General features: G+C 36.7%; 1 protein-coding gene across 9 annotated transcripts in view; it reads left to right on the forward strand.

The window, feature by feature from the left end:
* Window positions 1-25,216, forward strand: part of CTTNBP2 (cortactin binding protein 2) — a 165,931-nt gene that overhangs the window by 53,897 nt on the left and 86,818 nt on the right. For all 9 annotated transcript variants that reach the window (XM_012476405.2, XM_064374111.1, XM_012476406.2 and 6 more), the window contains exon 3: window positions 7,894-8,118. In XM_012476405.2, the coding sequence (XP_012331828.2) occupies window positions 7,894-8,118 (225 nt within the window). The remainder of the gene's footprint in view (window positions 1-7,893; window positions 8,119-25,216) is intronic.

A 25,216-nucleotide genomic window follows, 5' to 3' on the forward strand; every position in this document is an offset into this window, starting at 1 on the left:
GCTATGTATTTTCTATCCTTTTTAATTTTGAGTCATAGAATTTCGGGGTTTGAGAGGGATATAACAGTTTAGAAGCCAAAGACCTTCCTGACTTTTGAGACTCCGGAATTACATTTCTAGCATGTGTTTTTTCAGCCTGCATTTGAAACACAGCTGAAGGCAGAGATTTTGTTCCAGTCAAATTCAGCTCGTTTTATCTGTGGAAAAGCTTTGACCCTTAAAAATTCTTTATTATATTGACCATAATTTTATTCCTTAGGAATCATGTAAATAAATCATCGAACATCTATTTAAACATAAAATGCTTTCAGGTATTGAAAGAGCGCCATCATGCACCTGGAAGTCTTTTCTACTTTGAAGTGTACTTTCTGCTCTTTGTCTTCAGTCTTGTCTTCAGATTTGCTATTGATCGTTCTTTGAATACCTCAGCCAAAAATGATTCCAGAAGTCCAGTTCTGACACCTGTTCTCTACTGAATAAGGAAGTCTGGGGTGGGGTTGCTGGTTTGGAGGAGGGTCAGTGTCCATTTCACGGTTTGCTGGTCCAGTATTTTGTTGATTGACACCCCTATGTGTTTTTCATGCTTGCTTCTGTGCTTGTACTCAAGAACTGACTCATTTCTTCCTGAAAAACTCCATCTTGCCAGATTGGACTCACCATTTCAACCATCCCCTATGACTTTTTGTATCATTGGCACCCAAGATAGTGACAGTTGTGTTGAGCAGGTTAGAGCAGAGTACAGAATTCCTTAGTGGTCTTCTTGCAGTTAGATCTGTATTAATGCTAGTTTTTTGGTTATTTTTTTGTTATTCTTAGGTAATCAGTGGTTTGTGAAAAAAAAATCTGAAAACCATTTTTATTGTTGGATTTTATACTTAGATGATATAATATATTCTGTGCGGAATCTTGAAAAACCATTTAAGCCTGATTAAATCATGTTAGCATGTGGTCAGTAATAATGGAAGTACAAATACAGCATATAGAAAACTAACTTATTGAGAAACTGTCATATTTTTGTCTTTCTTTTAAACCTAATTTCTTTATAGTGGTTTAAAAAGTGTTGTAAACAGCAGTTATTTCTGAAGCCTTTTCTAGTGTTCCAAAATACTACAGTCATAATTATCTTTTAGTGCTTAAAAATGTGGGCTTTAGCATAGTGCTTGCCTGGGTTCAGTATCAGCTGTTGAAGTGACCTTAAGCAAGCAAGTTAATTTTTCTAAGCCTCAGTCTGCTTATCTATAAAATGTGAATTAAAATAATGGATATCTCCTGGGCTTATTTTTAGGACAAAATAAATATAAAGCACCTAGCAATAAATAATGTCAATAAAAGTCATCTTTTGTTAGTATTATCTTTAAAATTGTTACAGAATCATTCTGGCTTTTCATAAAATGAAGTTATTTTAGTTATAAGTTTGTCAGTACGTTTTAAAATTGGTAATATGTTTTATAATGTTTAATTATGACTCACAGTGCCAGTTCTAGTTTCTGTTTCTCAGAGGATTACATACTATAGGAAAGGTTGGCTATTTTAAGTATGCTTTCTTTTATTTTTACTAATCATGTCCAAACTAGATCAATTGATTATATCAAACAAGGAAAGCCAAAGTAGAAACCTTATGTATGTTAAATCCTCTGGTAATAATGGTCATCTTTTAACCTCCTGCTGGTGACATTCCCAACAAAAAACTTCACATTCTGATGAAATTATATTTTTATACACCAGTGTGGCTAGGTTTAAGAGTTCTTTTAAGAGTCTGTTTTTATTATAAGTAGTTCATGTCTTCATAATGACTCATTTCCCTGAAGTGCATTTCATTCTCAATTAATTCTGATGCATAAACCAAGACATTCTCTATACATTCAGGTCTTCCTTTTTTAGGATCAGGCCTCCTCAAACCCAGGATAATAAACATTCCAAGTCATTTTTTGTTACATGGTCTCCTTCCATATTAAAACCATTTATAGTGTTGATCTGCCCTTATTAAACATAATGTAATACATAACAAACAAGAACCTCATTGAAAGTAAAGTTTTAAGAATAGTAAACTTTTTACAAGAATGTTAGAAGGAATACACATTTTGTTTGTTGAAAAGTAGGTACACTTAAGAGACTTTAAGTGGCTTGGACATGTGTTTCATTACGGATGTTTTCTTGAGTCCAAATTAGGCTAAACTCTGAAGCTTTTGACATGAGCATGAAAAGAAGAGGTGGCAGTGAGGGCTGGCAGGTCATGGGGAGATACACGGGTAAAGGAGGGGAAGCATCCCAAGCAACGCAAAAGCCTGGGGCAAAAGGGTGCTGAAAGGCTTTGAGCAGAGAAATGACTGAGAAGGTTTCCATTTTAGAAAGACTACCCCGACAACTGTGTGTTGTACAGAGTGCCTCCATGCAGCACAATTCAGGGGGTGCAAAGTTACCATTACAAACAATGGTGAACCATGCAAAACCAAACCAATATACCCTGTTGTTCTGGAACTGCTCTCACCTGCCTTTAGGTTGGAAAGTTGATGAATCCTTCCTGGGATCCCTACTTTCTGTCTTGGGCAGTGGGTGAACTGATCCTTAGCTATCATTTTCTCTAGAATTAGTCCTGCATAGAGGAGTCTGACATTGGCCCAACTTTCTCTCCAGATTCCTGGGAAGATTGCTCCCTTGGAAAAGAGACTTCCCTCCAACAGGGAAATGTGGTCTGAGCTCTTTCTTCAAGGATACATCTGCTATTTTCCTAAGTCTGTTAGATGCTACCTTTGTTCAGTCAACCAGTGTGCATTATGCACCAGTTTTTTGCCCTGTAGGGGATTGGATGTGTCAGTTAAATAACAGTACCCCTACTTAAAAGGAACTCAAAGCAAAATGCTTAGGAGAAGATATAGGCTAGTGAGTCTCAGAGCGACTGGACTCTTCCCACAAGTCACAGATGATAAACTGGCTGTCCAAACCAGGCCTGCCAGTTGTATTTTGTTTCACTGGCAAAGTGTCATGATTTTTTACAAAACTTGAATGTTTTTTGTTAGAGCAGATCATGTTTAGTTCACCGAAAGTCTGCCATTTCACACTGATTAATAGCAAGCTAAACATACACACTGATGTTGGCTACCTGGCCCCTGCATGCATTTGTGGGAGTCAGCACTGCCCAGCATCCTAATAGTGGGGAGCCTGTTGTTGGATCTTGAAATTTCCAAGTCACCAAAAGTTCCTAGGTGGATACTTTTGTCTGCTATGTTTTCTATTCCTCTATCTGGGAAAACTCATCCACTGGAGGTAGGATATATTTATATAGAAAAGTAACTTTCTATTTATCTCTGGTACTAATCAATTTTAAAAAATACATGGATATATATTCAACATTAAATATATCAAAATATATTTTTTAATTAGTTGTTAGTGGATTATCTGTCTATGTCATGAGTGCACTGATTCATATTATAGCATCTTGTCTTCATGTCATAGTCTTATTTAATCTATGACTTTTCACCATGGAATCAAAATGGGCAACTGGATTCTAATTTATAAGCCTAATAGAAAGCTGTAGACCAAAAAGCACATTTTAATTGTTAGAATTATATATTTCTAGAAACCCTTGCTATAAGACAAGAATATCAAAAGTACATGTTGAATATATGTAATACACATAAATAGATGCATATGTGGTCATAGAACAAGATTATTAGCTGGCATCGCTGAAAATAATATGAATTTAGGAGTCAGTTTAATGTTAATTAAGAACATGTGATCTTTGACATTCATTTTTTACCTGGTTTCCATGCTTTTAAGGACTTAAAAATGAAAGAATGAAATCAGGTTTTCTGTCTAAACTCAAAGTGTCTTAAGCAACACAGGCTGCTTCATTTCTCTCATTTCGATAACTAAAGATAACACAGTTGCATAGCTAGTTAGCAAAAAACACAAAGCCACTGTTTCTACCCTTGAAGGAATCTAATATACATATTTTATACTCCATAAAGGCTATATGTTAGTCCATATTTGTGAAGCAAATTAATTGGCGGTTTTAGGCTGGCATGGAGGCTCACTCCTGTAATAACAGCACTTTGGGAGGCTGCGGCAGGAGGATTGCTTGAGCTCAGGAGTTCAAGACCAGCCTGAGCAACGTAGTGAGACTTCATCTGTACCAAAATTTTAAAAAATACCTAGGTGTGGTGGCACATGCCTATAGTATCAGCTATGCGGGAAGCTGAGATGTGGGAGGATCAGTTAAGCCCAAGAGTTCAAGGCTACAGTGAGCCGTGATCACACCACTGCACTCCAGCCTGGGTGGCAGAGCAAGACCCTATCTCTAAATAAATAGGCAGTTTTATGTTTATGAAACTGTACATGTATCACTTTACGACATTTTCAGCAGAAAAAAAATTTGCATTTAACAATGTCATAATGTGATTATCAGTTAAAACTAGTAATTTTAAAACAAAAACAATCACAGCAAAAATACACATATACAAAACTTTCACACCAGTAAAAAAAAAAAAAAAAAGACATACTTTCTGACCATAAAATCTGTTGGGCAAAACTGGAAATGGGTCTGTGATACATATATTTACCTCTTACATTATACAAAAAATAATTTTAACCCATTTATCAAGATAAATTTACTCAGGCTTAAGAATAACTTGTGTGTTAACAAATTGCTTGATCAGCGTTAAGTATTGTACATCATAAAATATGTTGTATGGGTGAGTAGACATCAGGTAATTACAATGGGTTGTTAAAATGTCCGTTTCAGCAGAGAACGCATTGTGATAAATATCAGATATTACAGTGAGGACCAAGATGCAAATTTTCAGAAGAAATATTTAAAAGCTAGTGTTGACTTTTAAACCTTTCATCCACATTGAGAATATAAAATAATGTAGTTTTTGGAGATTAAAGAAAGATTTCTGTCAGCGAGCATTTCTCTGCAGATAATTGTGCTGTCAGACTTGCCTCATCCAGTTGCTTCTCCCTTCATCTCAAGAGAAAAGGGCTTCAGAGAGACTTTTGAATGACATGATAGATTTTTTCTGCAGATCTTGGTGGGCTCAATGGAGGTGGGGCTGAACAAGCAGCCATTCTGTAGAAGTGAGAGAGAGATAGATGTGGGGATCATCTTGCAGAGACTCCCAACTTTGGTTTAGATAAACATCCATGAATGTTTCTTGTAGACCAGTTTGAGCCACGGTCATGAAATGGTAGGAATGAGATCGATTCAGGCCTTGTTCAATAGGGAAGTCTGGAGAGAACATGGGACCTCAGTTAACAAAAGGTGGATTCCAAATGCTAATAAGGAGAGTATGCAAGGCTGGGCTTTATGGGTGTGCAACCTGTGCAGTCACAAAGGCCATGCACTTAGAAGGGCCACTTGCCTGGTTAAATACTGTGCTGTTGCCATCTTGAAATGCTTAATAATTTTGAACAAAAAGTCCGTGTCTTCATCTTGCAGTGGGTCCTGCAGATTATGTAGCTTGTCCTATGGCCTACATTGAAGAAACTGTAGATGAAGGAGTCCCAGCAGTGCAAGAAGGGGTGTTCCTGTAAGAAATCACCAAGCCCTTCATGGGAAAAGAGTAGGCTTTAAATATTCTGCACATTCTGTTGGCAAACCCAGCTGACCAACTGAACCAATCAGGTACAGCGTTCCTGCTCCCTTCACCTCTCCTTTATCATCTACCTCCAATCCCTTCCAACCCAGAGGGAACTAAAACAGCTTAGAAAGAGGGGAAGAAGGTCTTGGGAAAAAGAGAGAGGTTGTCATATAAACCCCTTTGCCGGGTGGTGGATGTTAGCCTGCAGTAGATGCTAGCTGAGGAAGGGAAGTTGCCATAACTCTGAATGAAGATGGACATTTTAATAACCAAATTGAGACTGTTTTGACGCAAAGTGACTCTAGGTCTTTTATTAAATTAAATTGATTAGAAAAAACAGAGAGCTAGCCAAGTGTTCATCCAGGGGTGGGAAAAGAACTATATCAAATAAATATTAAGAAAAAAGTGAAGGACAAAATGAAATTGCTTTTGAAATTGCATCTCTCAAGTGATACTTATTTGGTGTATTGATTACATAATTGAATTTAAAGAATCTAGAAACACCAAATGCTTTTAACTCATAAATGTTATCTTTAAAGTTTGAAGTGGTCTTCTGAAAGCTAGCTTAAATTTAATGATGAAACTGGACTTAAGTTGATAATAGGGAAAGAAATGTTAGCTTTTTTCCAGTTGTCATAAGACTTGTGTTTATCTAGTTGTTGGCTTACTGATAATGGCCTAAAATGGAAAAGTGTAGTTTTTCAAGTAAGGAACTGTATGGATTAATAATATTTCTTTAGAAAACATGTTTAATGTTTTGAACAAATAAGAGCTTGATTTTGATTTTGATTTTTTTTTTTTTTTTTTTTTTTTTTTTCCGAGACTGTGTCTTGCTCTGTCACCCAGGCTGGAGTGCAGTGGCATGATCTTGGCTCACTGCAACTTCTGCCTCCAGGGTTCAAGCAATTGTCCTGCCTCAGCCTCCTGAGTAGCTGGGATTATAGGCACACACCAACACACCCAGCTAATTTTTGTATTTTTAGTAGAGATGGGGTTTCACCATGTTGGCCAGGATGGATTCGATCTCTTGAACTCGTGATCCGCCCGCCTTGGCCTCCCAAAGTGCTGGGATTATAGACGTGAGCCAATGCACTCGGTCTAATTTAATTTTTCTACTGGCAGTGACATAGATATTTTTTCTTTCTAGTGGCTATTCTAAAATGACCTGAATTAGGAAAATGTTGCTAGGTTTTAATACATTTCTACTGCTATTTTCCATTTTTATGCAATGACTTTGTAGGCTAATTATAGAAAATTGCATTTGGTCCTCATTATGTGGGTGTGAAATTAACTTTGTTGCTGATGGACTGACATTTAGTGTATAATTAGGTTGCATTCTTTCCTGGGATTCTGTGAACTATATTTTAATGCCCTTCAGTGAGAAGGAGATAGATGCATTTTTTAAATTTTCTGAAGGCTGTTGTGGTTGATCAAACTTTACAGACTATGAATATTGTGATTTATTTTTACGTTAAAAATTTTAGTTTTTTTAATTAAAATTTTTACATTAAAAATTTTGCAAGGAATTTTCTTCTTACTAGTTATCCATATGACTTCCTTCTGGCTATAAAAAACTTGTAGGGGATTTTTTGTGTGCATGATTTAACCTGATATTTATTATTTTAAATATAAGTTCCATCAACATAGAGATAATATTATTTTTAAACTTGCTAAAAGTTATTTTAATTGTCAATATTTCTGATTTTACTTTAAATTAGAAAAGACTAAGTGGGGTGTGGTGGCCTCACAGCACTTTGGGAGGCTGAGGCGGGGGGATTACTTGAGCCCAGGAGTTTGAGACCAGCCTGGGCAACAAAGTGAGATTCCATCATAAATTCAAAAAAATCAAAAAAATTAGCTGGTTGTGGTAGCATGCATCTACAGTCTCAGCTATAAGGCTGGCTGAGGCAAGAGGATTGTTGAGCCCAGAAGGTTGAGGCTGCAGTGAGCTGTGATTGCGCCACTGCATTCCAACCTGGATGACAGAGCAAGAACTTGTCTCGGGGGAAATAAAGACTGGGCCTTAAATTCTGATCCTTGAATGTAGTACAGCATGCAAACTATATTTGCATCATTTGCAATGTAAAATATGATATTCTTAAAGGAAGAAAATTTGAAAGCAGATGGAATGGTATTCCAGGCTAGTCAGCGATCGGGGGTCACATTTGCCTCTCACTCACCACTGACATCATGTATAAGCCATTACTCACAGCAGTTGGGAATACCATTTGGAAATGTAATCACAAAACCTTATAAATATCTTTCTGTATATTTTCATTTCTTACTTCAATACATTTCTCTAATTTTGTTCCAGGCTCGCAGGAAGGAGGTATTTATCCAGGAACGGTATGGGAGATTTAATCTAAATGACCCGTTCTTGGCACTCCAGAGAGACTATGAAGCAGGTGCTGGTGACAAAGAGAAGAAGCCAGTTTGTACCAACCCCCTCTCCATCCTTGAAGCAGTCATGGCCCACTGCAGGAAAATGCAAGAAAGGATGTCCGCACAGCTGGCTGCTGCTGAGAGCAGACAAAAGAAGGTACTGAGACGTTCAAATGGTCATTTTCCCCTCAACATGGTGTCAGATGAAGAGATCATCTCCAAGGTTGTTGTTTGTTCTTAAGTACTACATTTTCAGGCAGCATTGCAATAAGTACTTAGAAGTGCAAGAGGCTGAAAGATTCTTTAAGTCAATGTAACTTCATGTTTAAAATGTAGCTCAAAATAACACTAAACTATACAGGAAGTATAACAGAAAAATTAGGTTTCTAATAATGGTTACTTTGGTGCTTTGTTTAAAATCTCTCTCTCTATATATATGTTTTTGGACTTCTACTCCCTTCTAGAAAACATGCTTAGCTGCTAGGTAGGTTAATCCAGTGATGCAACCAGGGCTCTCTGATCATATGGTAACATCCCAACTTATTTTATCCAGCTTCTGTCTAAAATAGTTATTTGCAATTAGAAATTATTATTTTTTATTTTTGGTGGGGGGAAATGAAAATAATGTGAAGAAAATGGAATGCACGTTTCCATGGTATATCCAGTCTCACAGTGTGTCATCTTAAAAGTCCTGGTTAGTGTCAAACTCACCTCTGCGATGTGATAGTTGTGTCAGCTGCAGACCTCAAGCCTCCTGCTCACATGTGTTTCATTTTAACCAACCTCCTCCCCCCCCTTCCCCTACCATCACACACATATTCCTTTCACTTGAGCATCTACTTCAAAGAGTACAAAGTTCAATAAAAACTTACCTTGATCAGCCAGAAGGAAATAGAAATTTAAATTTTGTCCTTCCAGTACGCTGCCAAAACTATTGATTCCTTTTATTAGAAAAGAGAGGAAGTTAAAAGTTGATGCTGTGTGGTATGATTAAAATTAAAACTAATGGGCCAGACGCAGTGGCTCACGCCTGTAATTCTAACACTTTGGGAATCCGAGGCAGGCAGATCATGAGCTCAGGAGTTCAAGACCAGCCAGGTCAGCATGATGAAACCTGTCTCTACTAAAAATACAAAAAATTAACTGGGCATGGTGGTGCACACCTATAATCCCAGGTATTTGGGAGAATGAGGCAGGGGAATTGCTTGAACCTGGGAGGCAGAGGTTGAATTGCTTGAACCTGGGAGGCAGAGGTTGCAGTGAGTTGAGGTCACACTACTGTACTCCAGTCTGGGTAACAGAGTGAGACTCCATGTCAAGAACTGAAAAAACAATTAAAACTAATATGTTCTCTTCACCATTATTATTAAAGCATAAATTAAAATGTTTCTTTTATTTGGCCTTTTCAGAGAACTTCTAATATCTCATATGTAACACCTGGTTGATGATTAACTTGAATGTACTATACCTATAAATATTTATGATAGATATTGTCATTTCATGTGTGTCTTTTCCCTGAAATTTTATCTTTACATTAACATAAATGCCACTGTTCTGGTATGGGTGCTGCATAAAAGGAAACATTTTTCTGAGTAAGTTACATGGTAGAAAACCAAAGCACTGAGTAAAATAGTTAAGAAAAATAGAAGGCTTTCCATAGCTGTAAGGCAAAATCAGACAGTTTAACTCGGGATTTTGAAAGCCCTTTACAAAGCCCTGCAGACAACCACTGAGATACCTGGAGGTTTTCAAAACTTTCCACATACCGCATAAACAAGAGCCAATGAATTTCAGCTGATGTCACTGAAACTCATTTGTATTTCTTGGATAGGATACATTTCAGTTATGCCTGTAATGTGTCAAGTTAGTTATTTCACATAAATTATTTCTGCTGGATTTTATGCTGCATTATAAAAAATTAAGAAAACATTTTGTTGTCCGTGAATATATAAAAAATACTTTCCTAAATTTTACTTCTGTTCTGCCTTTAAAAAAACTCATTTCTCTTTTAGGAGAAAAAAAGTACATTTCTAGTTGGATCAAAGAGTTTATTATCTAGCTGATTTTTTTAAAAATCAACTTACATCCTGTTTGTTTCTGAATGACTGGGTCATTTCCAACCTGGCTGACAGTGAAAGGAAATTGTTTCTGTCCTATGGGTCCTGAGAGTCTAACATAAAATGAGCCAGTGGTGAGTCTCCCATGTATAATGGGAATACAGGAGTCCTTTATGGCTAAATTCATTGGCTATGTAGTCTCAGCGAAGGGTTTATCTGACACAGTGCTACATTTTATTCTTAAAAATATTATATTTTAGTAGATTATAGTGTATGAGAAGTTAATAATTTGTACTCTTACCCTGTGTCTTAAAAGGAAAATATATCAGCTGATGCAAGCAAAAACACCAAAATCATCTCTTTAACAACAAAATTATCTGTCACCTTTAGTCCTCTGAAAGCAAATATTTTAACCAAATGTCTTCAGTTCCCTCGCGTATAAATTGCCGCTTTAGAAATCTAAAAGCCATAAGGAAAAAAAATCCATTATTTTAAATGAGTCCAGTTCTTTAAATCACTGCCAGAGAAAATGTCTGGAAAAGCAAAGGCTCCATTATCTATGATTTAAGTATTTATTATCTGACACCAGGCATATCTCTTTGCTAATTCTAAGGCACTTGGCCTGAGTGCTGCCCTGGTTGGCCTCTCAAGGCAGGAGAACAGGGTCCATGCTCATTCATGCGTTGGCTCCTGCTGTGACTACTAATAGGCAGGTTAACTGTTTGGTAATTTGTGTGCCAGGGAAATTTGGGCAAGAGTCAATTTGGCAAATGGACTGAGCCTGTAAAGCCACTTTGAATAAGCTAATGAGTAATCATCATGGGGAACTTTGCCTCCGGTAATCCACTTCCCATTTTGAGCCAGTAACCCAGGATGAAATGATATTTGGAGGTTTTTTTTTCTTTTATAATCTTGTCTATCATCTTTTAATGGAATTTCCATTCTAATTTATTTGAACAGTAGGGAGGAAATCTATATATTTTCAAACATTTTCTTCACAGTTAGAAAACGTAAGTTCTAGCCCTGAAATAGGAAAGACCTTTTAATTTAATCAGAACCTTTGAATATATGTAGCCAAAATAATAACCAGGAAATTCAGAGGGGGAGAAATTCTTTTCACCAGTGAAAAACCAAAAATAGCTGTGTATATTAGATACAGCTTCTTCTACATGGCAGCACATCATAAATAGGTGAGTTGCATGGCAATAGATGCCTCAGATGGGATTCTTAGTTGTGAACAGATAAACCAATGTTCACTGAGAAGGCAGAAAGGGCATTTATTGACTGGTTTACAGAAATAGTAGTTGGCTTACAATGTGGTTCATCATGGCTGGCAAAGCCTAGAGGACCAGCTCTTCCCAGCCAGCATCACAGACAAGTACCCTCTGCAGAGCTCATCTGCAGCAGAGGATGCTTCTGCTGATGGGAATTGGATGCTGCAGCTTGCTTTTCACCCTGTTGATGCCAGACAGCACCAGTGCCCTCACTGCTCCAGATCCTGAGTGGTCCTTCCCCAGGCCCTTGTTTATATCACGAATTTCCTATTTGAAGCCTAAAACAAGTGCATGTCATTAACCAAGCTTAGGCGACACAGAAGACCAGGAAAGCAACTATTGGACATACTTAGCTTCTACAGGGGAGAATCATAAAATAGAGAATTCTTCTAACATAGGAAGGAGTTTCCAGTGCTAGACAACTAAAGAAATGGAAATGGGTCAGAAAAGAACAAAGTATTTGCTTTGTTTCCTTGATTTCATATGCCCTTTTCTTCTTATAAATATTTGCACTTTATTCAGCCATTTGTATTCCATGCTCTCTACTTCATTATATATTGCTTATCACATATATAAAGATATTTTCATTTTAAATTGCTTTCTAGACTTTGATTCAGTAATAATAGGGTAGAGAATCATATGTAATAAAATTATGCACATGAATGATTATTTAGCTCATTTCTGAGTCTTTTTTGTTGCATTGCTACATTACAAAATGCATTGATTCCCCAGGAGCATTGCAGAGCCATTATCAAGGGGGATTTGGAGATTGAGGTCTGTGGCTCTGAGTAGAAATTTCAAGGACAGAGTAGTTTGCCTGATCCACATAAATAGAAATGATCCGGCCGGGTGCAGTGGCTCATGCCTGTTAATCCCAGCACTTTGGGAGGTCAAGGGGGGCAGACCATGAGGTCAGGAGTTTGAGACCAGCCTAACCAACATGATGAAACCCTGTGTCTACTAAAAATATAAAAATTAGCTGAGTGTGGTGGCACACGCCTGTAATCTCAGCTACTCAGGAGGCTGGGGCAGGAGAATCACTTGAACCCAGGAGACAGAGGTTGCAGTGAGCCAATATTGCATGATTACACTCCAGCCTGGGTGACAGAGCAAGACTTCATCTCAAAAAAAAAAAAAAAAAAAAGCCAAACCTCTGCTTCCAGGGCCACTCTTGAAACTCTAGATTAAGAGGGAGGGGCAGATGAGAACTGTATAGCACAAATCACTGAATTGTAGCCACAGCCCCTTTGAAATTAAGAAAAAAAATGAAAAGATCTATTAATATATCTTGTTGTTATATATTTGTTTACCAGTGTGAGCATATGGGTTGAGTTTCCCAGGGGGAGAAGAGCACAATGATGTAATGAGCCTTAAAAGATTTGGGGGGAGCAGTAGAGAATATGGTTAAATGTTGTAAGAGTGTTTTGTGGTGTAGCAGATATGCACTCTGCTTTCTCAATTTATAAATGGCCATAATTGCTTTCCTCTCAGTTTTCCACTTTGAATTAGAACTAATTGCCTTTACATAGCTGCTGTGCTCCCACCTACATAGTTTTCCCTTTCATTCTATAAAAACATGTGCTTAGTGCCTCTTCATTCATAGCTTTCAGTTTGGGTGCTATTCTTGGAGCAACCACCCACTTTCTCACTACCAGGGAAGCTGTGTTCATTCTTCTGAGCTCTTCCACACAATCCACTGCTTTTTGCAAAAGAGTTCAGTGATACTGCTCCATGCAAAGTTACCCTCAGCCCCTACTTGAAAGTGTTAGAAGGAGATAGAAATTTGACAATAACATAACAAAGTCACCTGGAACTCCATAATTTATGTATACTGTGGTTCGTTTTTAGTATGTGGTCCTGCCATCTGATCATCTCTCTAAAATTTGTGTAAAGTGCTACAATCAAATAAGTGGAATTAATGAATTTTCATAGCCTTTGTAGTTTCTAGTGTGGTTTCTTATATGCAGTTCAGTACATACTTTCTCTCCAAAAGTTCTTTAAGACATTGCTTGTGATCGGAGGTGAACAAACTTATACCAAGGTGACTCATATTTAAACAAGTGTGCATTCACTGCTGTTATACTGACCTGAAAAATTCTTTAAAAAATTATTATTGGAAACTACTTTATTGATGTTAAGAAAAAATATAGGAAATAATGAATGACTCGGTGGCTATAATGACAGGAGGTTTCAAAATTATATGATGAAACTCAGAATGCTTAAGGGATTCTCCTGAGATGTAATGAGCTCACAGTGCCCTACGCCCTATTAAATCAACTCATTTGATCCTTAGGATATTATTATTACATACAGTAGAGGCTATTATTATTGCAGTTTAAGCATAAGTAAGTTAAGATCACAGAGAAGTTGAACAACTGTGCCTGCTGGTTTGAAGACAAGCAGTTGGCCTTTGGAGTCCACATACTTAGCTGCTGTGCAAGGGCGACTTTCCTATAGCCACTTGGTGGGAGAACTCGGATCTTCTGCTTCTCAGGCTTCCTCTTATATGTACGGCATTTCTTTCTTACTGCTAAAAAAGTTGAAAATCTTTAATAGTTTGGATTCTTTGTGATTTTATGTCATTCCTTCAAGCGACTTAAGATTGAGAGACACAGATTTTAACACATTTATTCCCCCATAGCTCTACAATTAAGAGAATATCCCAAAGTTTCGAGGGAAAAAATGCCTATCTGATATTGGATCAAAAGAGCAGCTCTAAAACCCTTATCCTTAAATGTGTGGTCGACCTAGATCACGCTTCAAAAAGAGCTAAAAACATGAAGGATGGGTATTCAAAAGACATTCAAGATGTATAAAACAATCAAGAACGGAGTCCACAGGAAAGATTTTGCTTGAAATGGGTTTTTTCCTACATATTATGGAAAATGAACATGCAGGAAATTTTTGATTTTAAGTTCCAGGGTACATGTGCAGGACGTGCAGGTTTGTTACATAGGTAAACATGTGCCATGGTGGTTTGCTGCACCTGTTAACCCATCACCTAGGTATTAAGCTCAGCATGCATTAGCTCTTCTTCTTGATGCTCTCCCTACCCCTGTCCTGCCCCAACAGGCCTCAGTGTGTGGTGTTCCCCTCCCTGTCTCTATGCTTTCACATTGTTCAGCTCCTCTTACAAGTGAGAACATGTGGTGTTTGGTTTTCTCTTCCTCCATTAGTTTGCTGAGAGTAATGGCTTCCAGCTCCATCCATGTCCCTGCAAAGGACATGATCTTGCTCTTTTGTTTGGCTGCATAGTATTCCATGGTGTGTATGTACCACATTTTCTTTATCCAGTCTATCACTGATGGGCATTGGTTGATTCCATGTCTTTGCTAATGTGAATAGTCATATAGGAAATTTATAATAATGAGTTAGGACTTTTCAGTTTGATCACCAGAAAAAAAATGTTTATTGTATACATGAATGGTTTGAGAAACTTAGTGGGCTCATAACATTTATTAAAATTGAAGCCAGGCTTGGCTGGGCACAGTGGCTCACACCTGTAGTCCCAGAACTTTGGGAGACTGAGGCAGGCATATCACTTGAGATCAGGAGTTCAAGGCCAGCCTAGCCAACATGGTGAAACTCTGTCTCTACTAAGAATACAAAAATTAGCCAGTCATGGTCGCATATACCTGTAGTCCTAGCTACTCAGGATGCTGAGGCAAAAGAATCTCTTGAACCCAGGAGGCAGAAGTTGCAGTGAGCTGAGATTGCGCCATTACACCCCAGCCTGGGTGACAGAGCGAGACTCCTCTCAAAAATAAATAAATAAGGCCGGGCGCGGTGGCTCAAGCCTGTAATCCCAGCACTTTGGGAGGCCGAGACGGGTGGATCACGAGGTCAAGAGATCGAGACCGTTCTGGTCAACATGGTGAAACCCCGTCTCTACTAATAGAAAAAATTAGCTGGGCATGGTGGCGCGTGCCTGTAATCCCAGCTACTCAGGAGGCTGAGGCAGGAGAATTGCCTGAACCCAGGAGGCGGAGGTTGCGGTGAGCCGAGATCGCGCCATTGCACTCCAGCCTGGGTAACGAGCGAAACTCCGCCTCAAAAAATAAATAAATAAATAAATAAATAAATAAATAAAAATTGAGTCCAGGTTTTTGAACATCAAAAAGCAGTTATTCAAATATTCACCATACTAAATTACTAAAAATCATGTATCATGATTTACATATATTATTTTTTTATTTTATTTTTGAGATGGAGTCTCGCTGGAGTGCAGTAGCGCAGTCTTGACTCACTGCAACCTCCACCTCCCTGGTTCAAGCGATTCTCCTGCCTCAGGCTCCGGAGTAGCTGGGACTACAGGCGTGCGCCACCACGCCCAGCTAATTTCTGTATTTTTAGTAGAGACCAGGTTTCACCATATTGGTCAGGCTGGTCTTGAACTCCTGACCTCGTGATCCGCTCACCTCAGCCTCCCAAAGTGCTGGGATTACAGGCATGAGCCATGGCGCCAGCTTTTTAATTTTTTAATGACAAAAATGTAGTTCCTTCTTCGATGCCATTTGGTATCCATTTCTTCAAGAATCTTATTGGCTCTCTTTTATTCCTTGCAATAGCCTTTTCTGGCTTTCTGTGGTAATGCTTTAAATCTCCCGGTGCATTCTTCTTTATTTAGAGAAGATTCTCACCCTCTCTTTACTTATGTCTTTTGATGGATTCCAGACATACCTTTTTAGATGAGTCAAAACTCCCTTAATACATAAAAGCCATTCTTCCTTGGTCTTTCTTATTTTCATTTTTCAACTTTATTTTGAAGCTTCTTAAAAAATAATTTCAATTTTATTTTAGATTTAGGGGAAATGTGCAGGTTTGTTACATTGGCATATTGTGTGATTCTGAGGTTTGAAGCATCATTGATCCTGTCACCCAAGTATTGAGTATGGTACCCAATAGGTAGTTTTTTGGTCTCTTCCCCTCTCCCCTCTTTTGGAGTCCTCAGCATCTATTGTTCCTGTCTTTTTATCTATGTGTGCCCAATGTTTAGCCTCCACTTGTAAGTAAGAACTTGCGGTATTTGGTTTCTGTTCTTGCATTACTTTGCTTAGAATAATGGCCTCCAGCTGCATCCATGCTGCTGCAAAGGACATGATTTCATTCTTTTATATGGCTGTGTGGTGTTCCATGGTGTATATGTACCACATTTTCTTTATCCAGTTCACTGTTGCTGGTCACGTAGGTTGATTCTGTGTCTTTGCTATTGTGAATAGTGCTGAGATAAACATAGGCATGCATGTGTCCTTTTTGGTAGAACAATGTATTTTCCTTTGGGTGTGTATACCCAGTAATGGGTTTGCTGGGTTGAATGGTATTTCTACGTTCTTTGAGAAATCTCCAAACTGCTTTCTACAGTGGCTGAACTCATTTACATTCTTATCGGCAGTGTGTAAGTGTCCTCTTTTCTCTACAGCCTCTCCAGCATCTATTACTTTTTGACTTTTTAGTAATAGCCATTCTGACTGGTGTGAAATGGTATCTCATTGTGGTTTTGATTTGCATTTCTCTGATGATTAGTAATATGGAGCATTTTTTCATGTCCGTTGACTACTTGTGTATCTTCCTTTGAGAAACGTCTGTTCATGTCCTTTACCCACTTTTTAATGGGGTTAGTTGCTTGTTATTTATAGATTCTGGATGTTAGACCTCTGTCAGATGCATAGTTTACAAATATTTTCTCCTATTCTGTAGGGTTTCTTTGGTCATATAGAAGGAATTTAGTTTAATTAGGTCTCACTTGACAATTTTTATTTTTGTCGGGATTGCTTTCAAGGTCTTAGCCATACATTTTTTTTTTTTGCCAATGCTGAAGTCCAGAATGATATTTCCTAGGTTTTGTTCTAGGATTTTTATAATTTGAGATGTTATGTTTAAATATTTGATTCATCTTGGGTTATTTATTTTATATGGTGAAAGATGGGGGTCCAGTTTTGCTCTTCTGTATATGACTATTTTGAAGCTTTCAAAAGAAATCCTTCCTCCTCATATTCAAGTGATTACCATATCTATTTCTTACATAATTGTAATTTCCCTCTATTGTAGTGCCGCTTACATTTTCCAAACTTTTAATTTTGATATAATTTCAACCTTACAGAAAAGTTGCAAGAATAGTACAATAACAGCGTTCTTTACCTAGATTCATAGTTGTTTATATTTTATACCTGATCTGTTTTATCATTTTTTTCTTCCCCTCTTTACACACATACACATGTGTGCACATGCACACACACACAGATTTGTTTCCAAACCATTAGAGAATAAATTAGAGACATAGTGCTTTTTTACTCCCAAATATGTTGATGTATATTTCCTAAGAACAGGGACAATCTTTTATATAATCACCATACAGTTTTTTAAAATCAGGAAATTTATCATTGAAACAGCATTTTTTCTAATTTACATATTTATTTTCCCCCAGTTGTTCCAATAATGATTTTTGTAGCAATTATTTTCCTAATTCAAGATCAGGCATTGCATTTAATTGTTGTTTCTCTTTTGTCTCCTTTAAGCTGCAACAGTTCTTCAGCCCTTCTTTGCTTTATTTACCTTGATATTTCTGAAGAGCATGGGCTAGGTATTTTGTAAAACGTCACTCAATTCAAATTTGTTTAATGTTTCCTGACGATTTTATTCAGCTTTTGCATTTTTGGTAGAAATACCATGTCTGTGATGTTGTGTTTTTGTTAGTTCTTAAAATTCAAAAGGCATATGATGTTGATTTTTTTCAAAACCAAGTCATGTGATTGATAGTAGCATTGATCACCTGGTTAAGGTGGTGTCTCTCCGTTATCCTCACTGTTTAGTTGTTACTTTTTCTTTTGTGTTAGTAATTTGCGGAGAAATATGTTGAGATTCTTTAAATATCTTATTCATTAAATGTTCACCTGCTAGTTTTAGAATCCACTGATGATTTTCCAACCCCCATTACTCCTTCTACATTTTTTATGTGGCATTCTACTGTAAGGAAAAGCTTTCCTTTCTCCCCCGTTTACTTGTTTATTACATCAGTGTGGAGTCACAGATGCTTATTCGATAAGTTAGAAACTTACCATCACTATCTGTCCCAGATTTAGCCAGTGGGAGCCCTCTTAAGATGTCTCTTTCTATATATTCTCATCATTTTTGAGCACTTGAGCAAGATACTCCATGCTCATTTTGTGTTTTCTTTAACCCGATGATTGGAATTAGCTGTTTCTTCCAGGAGCATTAAGTTTCCTCTTTGATGGGAGACGGTACTTAGCAACAAGTCTGGAGCTAGGAAATTATATATATTTATGATATTCATAGGTACCCCAAAACATAGCTATATTTTGTCTGTCTCTCTGTGTATCAAGCTGTCAGTATAGTGACACTGACATTCCTGACTCTAATTCCAAGCTATAGAGTATGTGCCAGTCCTTTTACTATTTATGACTCCTTTTTTCCACCAGTGAGAAACCCGATTTTCACTGTACTTCGGTATATTTACTCATTTACTGAAGCATGGAACACACAGAGTAGTTTCAGAATTACTTACTCATATGTCTGTATAAAGCCAAAATAGAAACCTGGAATTCAATATTTATTTACAGATTTTTAAGGCAAAGTTTACAGGAAGTACAGTTCACATATCTTAAGTTTAAAAATTAATGAGTTTTGAAAATGCATACACCTGTGTAATCTGTACATACCCCGACCCTACCAACAAGATATAGAATATTTCCATTGTCACATAAAGGTTCCTGGAGTATCTCTCCAATAAGTCCCTTCCCCAGCTCAGGCAACTACTAAGCACTATTCTTATTTTTTCATCATGGATTAGTCTTACCTGTATTAGGTAAACGATGACTATTGTTTTATAGTTAGTATGCCTTAAATTCAGGAGCTGTTAGTCTTCTGCCTTTGTTTTGCTTTATCAAAATTGTTTGGCTGGTCTAGATCCTTTGGTCTTCTATACGAAAAAAAAAAAATTAAAGGCAGTTTGGTTTCTCCAAAAGTTTTCAGGGGTCGAAATTTCACTGAATCTATAAACTAATTTTGTCAGAACTGACATCTTAGTAAAATGTAGTGTTCCAATGCATGATTGTAGTATATTTCTCCATTCATTTGGTTCTTTTATTTCTCTTAGCAACATTTGGCTTCTATCAGTGTAGCGGTCTTAGAAGTCATTTGTTGCTATTATTTATATTTTATTTTTTGATGCTGTTGTAAATCTCATTATTTAAAAATTTTGAATGTTTGTTGTTAATGTGCAGGTATTCAGTTGATTTTTGTACGTTCATATTGTATTCTGTAATCTTGCTATATTACTTAGTTCTAGCCATTATCTTGTATATTCATGATTTTCTAGGCTAAAAATATAAAACCATGTGATCTATAAATAGAGAACATTTTACTTCTTCATTTCCAAATTGCTTGCCTGGCTTCCTTTTTCTTCTTCTTCCCCACCAGTGCCCTGGAATTACAGCAGTCACTAGAACCTCCGGTACAATGTTGAATAGAAGTATGAAAGTAGACTTTATTGTCCTTTTCTCTTTCTTTGGGAAAAATATTTCATGTTTTATCATTAAGTACAATGTTAGTTGTGCTTTTTATACATGCCCTTTATCGCATTTGAGGTTTCATTCTATTCTTTTACATTGTAGAAAGTTTTTTTTTTTTTTAAGTCATGAATGGTTTTGATTTTAAAAACTGGTTTATCTGCATTTGTTGACATATCCTGGTGTTTCTCTTTTTTCTTTTAATATAATGAATTACACAGATTGATTTTCAAATACTAAACCAACTTAGATCCCTGAGGTAAATCTTACATGGTCACCTTTTTATTACTCTTTTTATTTATAGGTGGATTTCATTTCCCTGTGTTTTGCTAAGGAGTTTTGTGTCTGTGTTCAAAAGAGATTTTTTTTTCTGTAAACTTTTAAAATATATCTTGTTATATATAAAGGTAATGTTTTGTTCATAAAATGAATTGGAAGTGTTTACTCCTCTGTTTTTTTGAAAGGGTATGTATAAGTTTGGCATTTTTTTTTTTTTTTTTGGCATTTTTTTTCACGTTTGCTAGAATTCATCAGTAAAACCTTATAAGCAAGGAGTTTTCTTTGGGGAAAAGTTTTTAATTGTGAATTTAGTTCCTCTTTAAAAAAAATGAAGCCATTCCAAATTTCTGTGTCATTTTGCAATTTCTGAAAGTGTATGTTTCAGAAGAATTTGGTTTTTTTAATTTATCGAATTTATTGGCACAAAGTTATTATCTTTTAATATTTGTTTATTCTATAGTGATATCCCCTCATTCATTTCTGTTATTTGTAATTTGTGTTTTTCTCTAATTCTAAATCTGGTTCTCTACATATTTAGCAGTATTATTAATCTTTTAGATGAGACACAACTTTTGGCTTTGTTAATTTCTCTATCATTTATTTCTTCTGTTTCATCAATTTCTTTGGTATTTGCTTCCTTCTACTTACTGTGGATTTAATTTGCCCATCTTTTCCTAGCTTCTTAAGGTGAAACTAGGATAACGGATTTGAGGCAGCTCTTCCAATGTAAACATTTAAAGCCATAAATTTCTCTCTGTCCTCTGCTTTAGCTGCTTTTAGATGCTCTGCTTTCACTGAGTCCCACAAATTTTGGTATGCTGTGTTCTTATATTCATTCAGCCCCAAATATATTCTAAATTACTTTGTGATTTTCTCTTAACCCGCTTTACTGTTTAACAATATTGTTTTACTTTTGAATTTTGAGGTTTTCTTAATATCTTATGATTTATTTCCAGTTTAATTCTGCTTCAGTCAGAGAACACGTTCTATAAAATTTTAGCCTGTTGAAATCTATTGGTTTGGCAGTTCTCAATAGCTCAGCAAGTGTGTTTGAAAAGCATGTCTTTTGTAGCTTTGGTATATTGTACCCTATAAATATCAATAGCCAGGTGATTTTTGTAATGTTTTCAGACACACTATTTATATTTTTGCTGAGCTTTTTAATCTAGGTTTTTAAAATGAGATATTGTTATTATTGCAGATTTGTCTATTTTCCCTGTATTTCTGTCAAGTTCTGCTTTGTTTATTTTAGAGAAATTGCCATGATTTTTGTTGTAGGTTCTCTATATGTAATATGTCTTTAATTTTTTGGCTGATTTTAAGATTATTTACCTTTCTTTTCAGCAGTTTTACTATGATGTGCCTAGGTTTAACTTTCTTTATATTTTTTTTGCTTTGGGATTGCTGAGCTTCCTGGATTTGTATGTTTTCTTTTTTATCAAATTTATAAATTTGGGGCCATTTTTTTTTCTAAGATATTTTTCTTCCTCATTCTATCTTTTTTCTCATTTTGGATCTCCAGTTCATGAAAGTTAGACCAGTTTATATTGCCCTAGATATAAATAAGATGCTGTTCATTTTTTTTTCAGTCATTTTTTTCTGTGCTCTTCAAATTGGATACTTTCTTTTCCTTTATTTTCAAATTCATTATCCTTTATATTCTCTTTCAAATCTGCTATTAAGCCCATTCATTGAACTTTTTGTCAGTTTAGATATTATACTTATCAGTTCTGTTTGTACATCTGGTTCTTTTTTACAGTTTTCATTTGTATGCCAAGATTCCTCCAATTTATTGTGACCATATTTTCTTTGAAAATGGCTGGCTGCTTTAAAATTCTTGTCTGCTAATTCCAATGTGGATAATCTTGGGCCAGTTTTTATTGACTACTTTTCTCTGGACTATGACTCACTTTTTCTTAATTTCTTTGTATGTTTAGTAATTTCTTATTGTATACTGAACACTGCAGATGATATGGTACAGACTCTGGATCCTGTTACCTGCTGAAGGGTTGTACTTTGTTCTAGTATTTGCAGTTGGCAGCATCTGAGGTCTTTGCTCAGCTCTCTCAGCCATTCAGTAGCCACCTTCTGTCATTCTCTGGGGTCTCTCCCATGAATGTGTAATTCAAGGATCAACCAAGATTGCTGATAAATCACAGCAACCCCAGTTTCATCTTCTGACTCTTAAAGCCCATATGATCAGTGCATTGTATTTGAGCTTCACAATTATGAAACATATCAGAGAAAGTTCCACTACCAGTAATGGAGAAGCAATGTTTATTAGACCCCATCTAACTTATAAAAACATTCATCTACATGTTTAATATGGTGTATTCTCTAGATCTTTGTATGCCTCTAATGTGTTTTCAGAGGAAGAAATATAGTGCAAAGGCACACATTTTAAAATAATACAAGTAGCTATTGTATTATGAATTGAAAATTTAGTATTTTTTAGTGCCAGGCACTATACTATGTGCTTTACGCATCTTGTCTTATTTAAAAGCATAAAATAACATAAAGATTGGTTCTGTATGGTCCTAATAATTAAAGGGAGAACTTACCAAAGTCACACAGCTAGTAAGTTTGAAATCAGAATTTAGTACTACATCTCTTATGCTCTTAAGTACACATACTTTGCCTCTGAGCTTAAATGGTCAAGGAGTTTTTAATGTAAAAATTATTTTTAAAATATGGGAGTATGTTTACATGCTGACTGGAAGGCTCCTGTAGAGAAACAGGAGTTTAATATTTTAAAAGAGCAACATGATAACTGATGGAGTGAGTCCCAGAGGTGATGGGAGAGAATGAAGTTAATTGCTGAAGGAAAGTTCAGCATTGAACAGATGGAAAGCTTTCTTCCTTAGATTGAAGGGAAGGACATATGGATTGATGTGGCTATGAAAAAGCTTAAAGGAGGAGATAGGATGAAAGGGAGAGTGAGTTAGTTTGAATGTTTTTGATAAAAGAGTCTGTAAAGAGAGACTAAGAGTCAGTTGAGTGGTCATTGGGTCAAGATTTGGGGAAAGGCAAAGGTTTGAAATATCCCTTGTAGTAAATGGCAGAGGAAGCTAAATAAAGTTAGGTAGAGTGATTGATGGTTGGGGGTCAAAGGTTAATTGAGTTTGGAGCCATATGTTTATATGTATGTCAATTGTGAGGTTTCCTCTGCTCGGCTATCTGTGGTAAGATTTTTTTTTAAGTCATGCATTAGTCTGAGATAGGATTTACAAAGCTCAAGTGATGGAGGACAAAGAAAAGAATTACAGATGCTTTTATAATAGTATAGTTTTCTGTATAAATATCTGACATTAGCTGAGTTGCTCTCCACTTGGAACTCTTTTTTCAATTTGATTTTGAAAGATGATCATCCACAGTGCAGAATTACTGTGGACAAAATGTGAGATATGGTGAGAAAAACTTGAGACAAGCAGAACACAGAGTGATTACCATGACTCTGACACTTATTAGCTGGATGACATTAGAAAAAAACGCTAATAAGGCCTCTAGTAATTGTTTTGTAAAATGAAGGTAGCTCTTAAAATTCTCTACCTTCAGAGGCAGATGATAAAATTTGTATTTTAATAGCAAGCTGAAAATTGACCTAGTTTATGTTTTTCTTACATTGCTGTAAATTTTTTTTTTGGTTGGGGTTAGTATAAAATATGATTTAAATTTTCTTACTAGTTCTAACTTTGCATATGCCTTCTAACACCAGTCTGTTATTTGGTGCATTTAAAAAGAGTTCAACGTGTTTTAGTTAATATGTCAAATTTGTGCAAGGCACCCACGTGAATAAGATACACATGAATACAGTATATGACACTATTGTTCCCCAAATCTTACCTAATCTACTTATGAAATTACTCCTAAAATTTCATACAGTAGAATAAAGTATATGTGTAATTATTCTTGAGGAATAATCTATATTCTTGATCATCTATTTATGGGACACATCCCAGTGCTATTTAGCAATTGTTCGTCAAAGCAGGAAGCATCCCAGAGTAAAGAAACAATATCTCTGACCACCAGTTGGATAGCAAGCCATTTTCTCCTTTTGGTCCCATGACTGACTGAGGGGAATATAGTTGTAGATTTTTATAACAGAGTAAGGAACAGGAGTACATCCTCATGACTCATAGATCATGAAAGTGTCTTCTTCCTCTGTTATTGATGACAAAAATTTGACTCAAATAAGTAATGACTCTCTTGAGAGTATATTTGTGTTTAACATCTAGAGGAGAAGGTAAATCTATCCATGTCTTTATAATCAGGTAGATCTACTTTAACCTTTAGAAACCATAAGGCCCATTAGACTGCCAGGGGAATATTTCACTAGTTGGGCAAGGGAGGCGTGTGAGCCAGTCTGGCTTCTGCATACCAGCTAGGGGTGTGTCCTTTGTCCTTCATGAGCCCCTCATGGCAGATGCTCCCCTGGAGAGAAGTGAGAAATCTGCAAGAATATGTTAGACTAGTGTTGCTGTGAGGTTGCCCACGTATCCGGAAAGCCCATTAGTAACTGAAGTTCATTGTTATCAGTGGAACTGTGTTAATTTCAGCTCATTCATTCAATTTACAATTTATTAAGGACCACTGTGTGCCAGCCACTGTTCTTTGTCTAAAAGACACAGTCCCTGCCCTCAGTGAAGTCACATTCTAGGTTGGGGGTGTCGGGGGTGCAGGCAGGTAGTGAACAAAGGGTGATAAACACAAGGGTGGGAGGGACTGTTATTTTCCACAGGGTGGTGATGGAAGCCCTCACTGTAAAAGTGACAGCTGAGCAGAAGCCTGGAAGAAATGAAGGAGCCAACCTCTTATGCTATCGGGAGCTTTTGTGTATATTAGAAAGCCCCATCTGGAGAGAAAAAGGCTTTAAAAACTCCCTCTCTAGGTTGATCAGTTAGAAAAAAGGATTCTGCTCTGGAAAGCACCAATCCTAATGGCCTGTGACTTGGTGAACAGACAGTGCCTTTCTGTGAAGGAAAAGGCACCCCTCTCTACATGCCTGGGCAAGTGGCTGAGTGAGTAGGGAAATTTGCAGGAAGGGAGGGAGGGCTGGAGTTTTGCTCCCACTCACCCTCCTGCTTGTCACTCCTGTGCCGTGCTCACGTGGCTTTCGGGAG

Source organism: Aotus nancymaae, unplaced genomic scaffold (genome assembly GCF_030222135.1).
Source record: "Aotus nancymaae isolate 86718 unplaced genomic scaffold, 86718_ANA_hifiasm-v0.15.2.pri h1tg000002l, whole genome shotgun sequence".
NCBI classification, from domain to species: Eukaryota; Metazoa; Chordata; class Mammalia; order Primates; family Aotidae; genus Aotus; species Aotus nancymaae.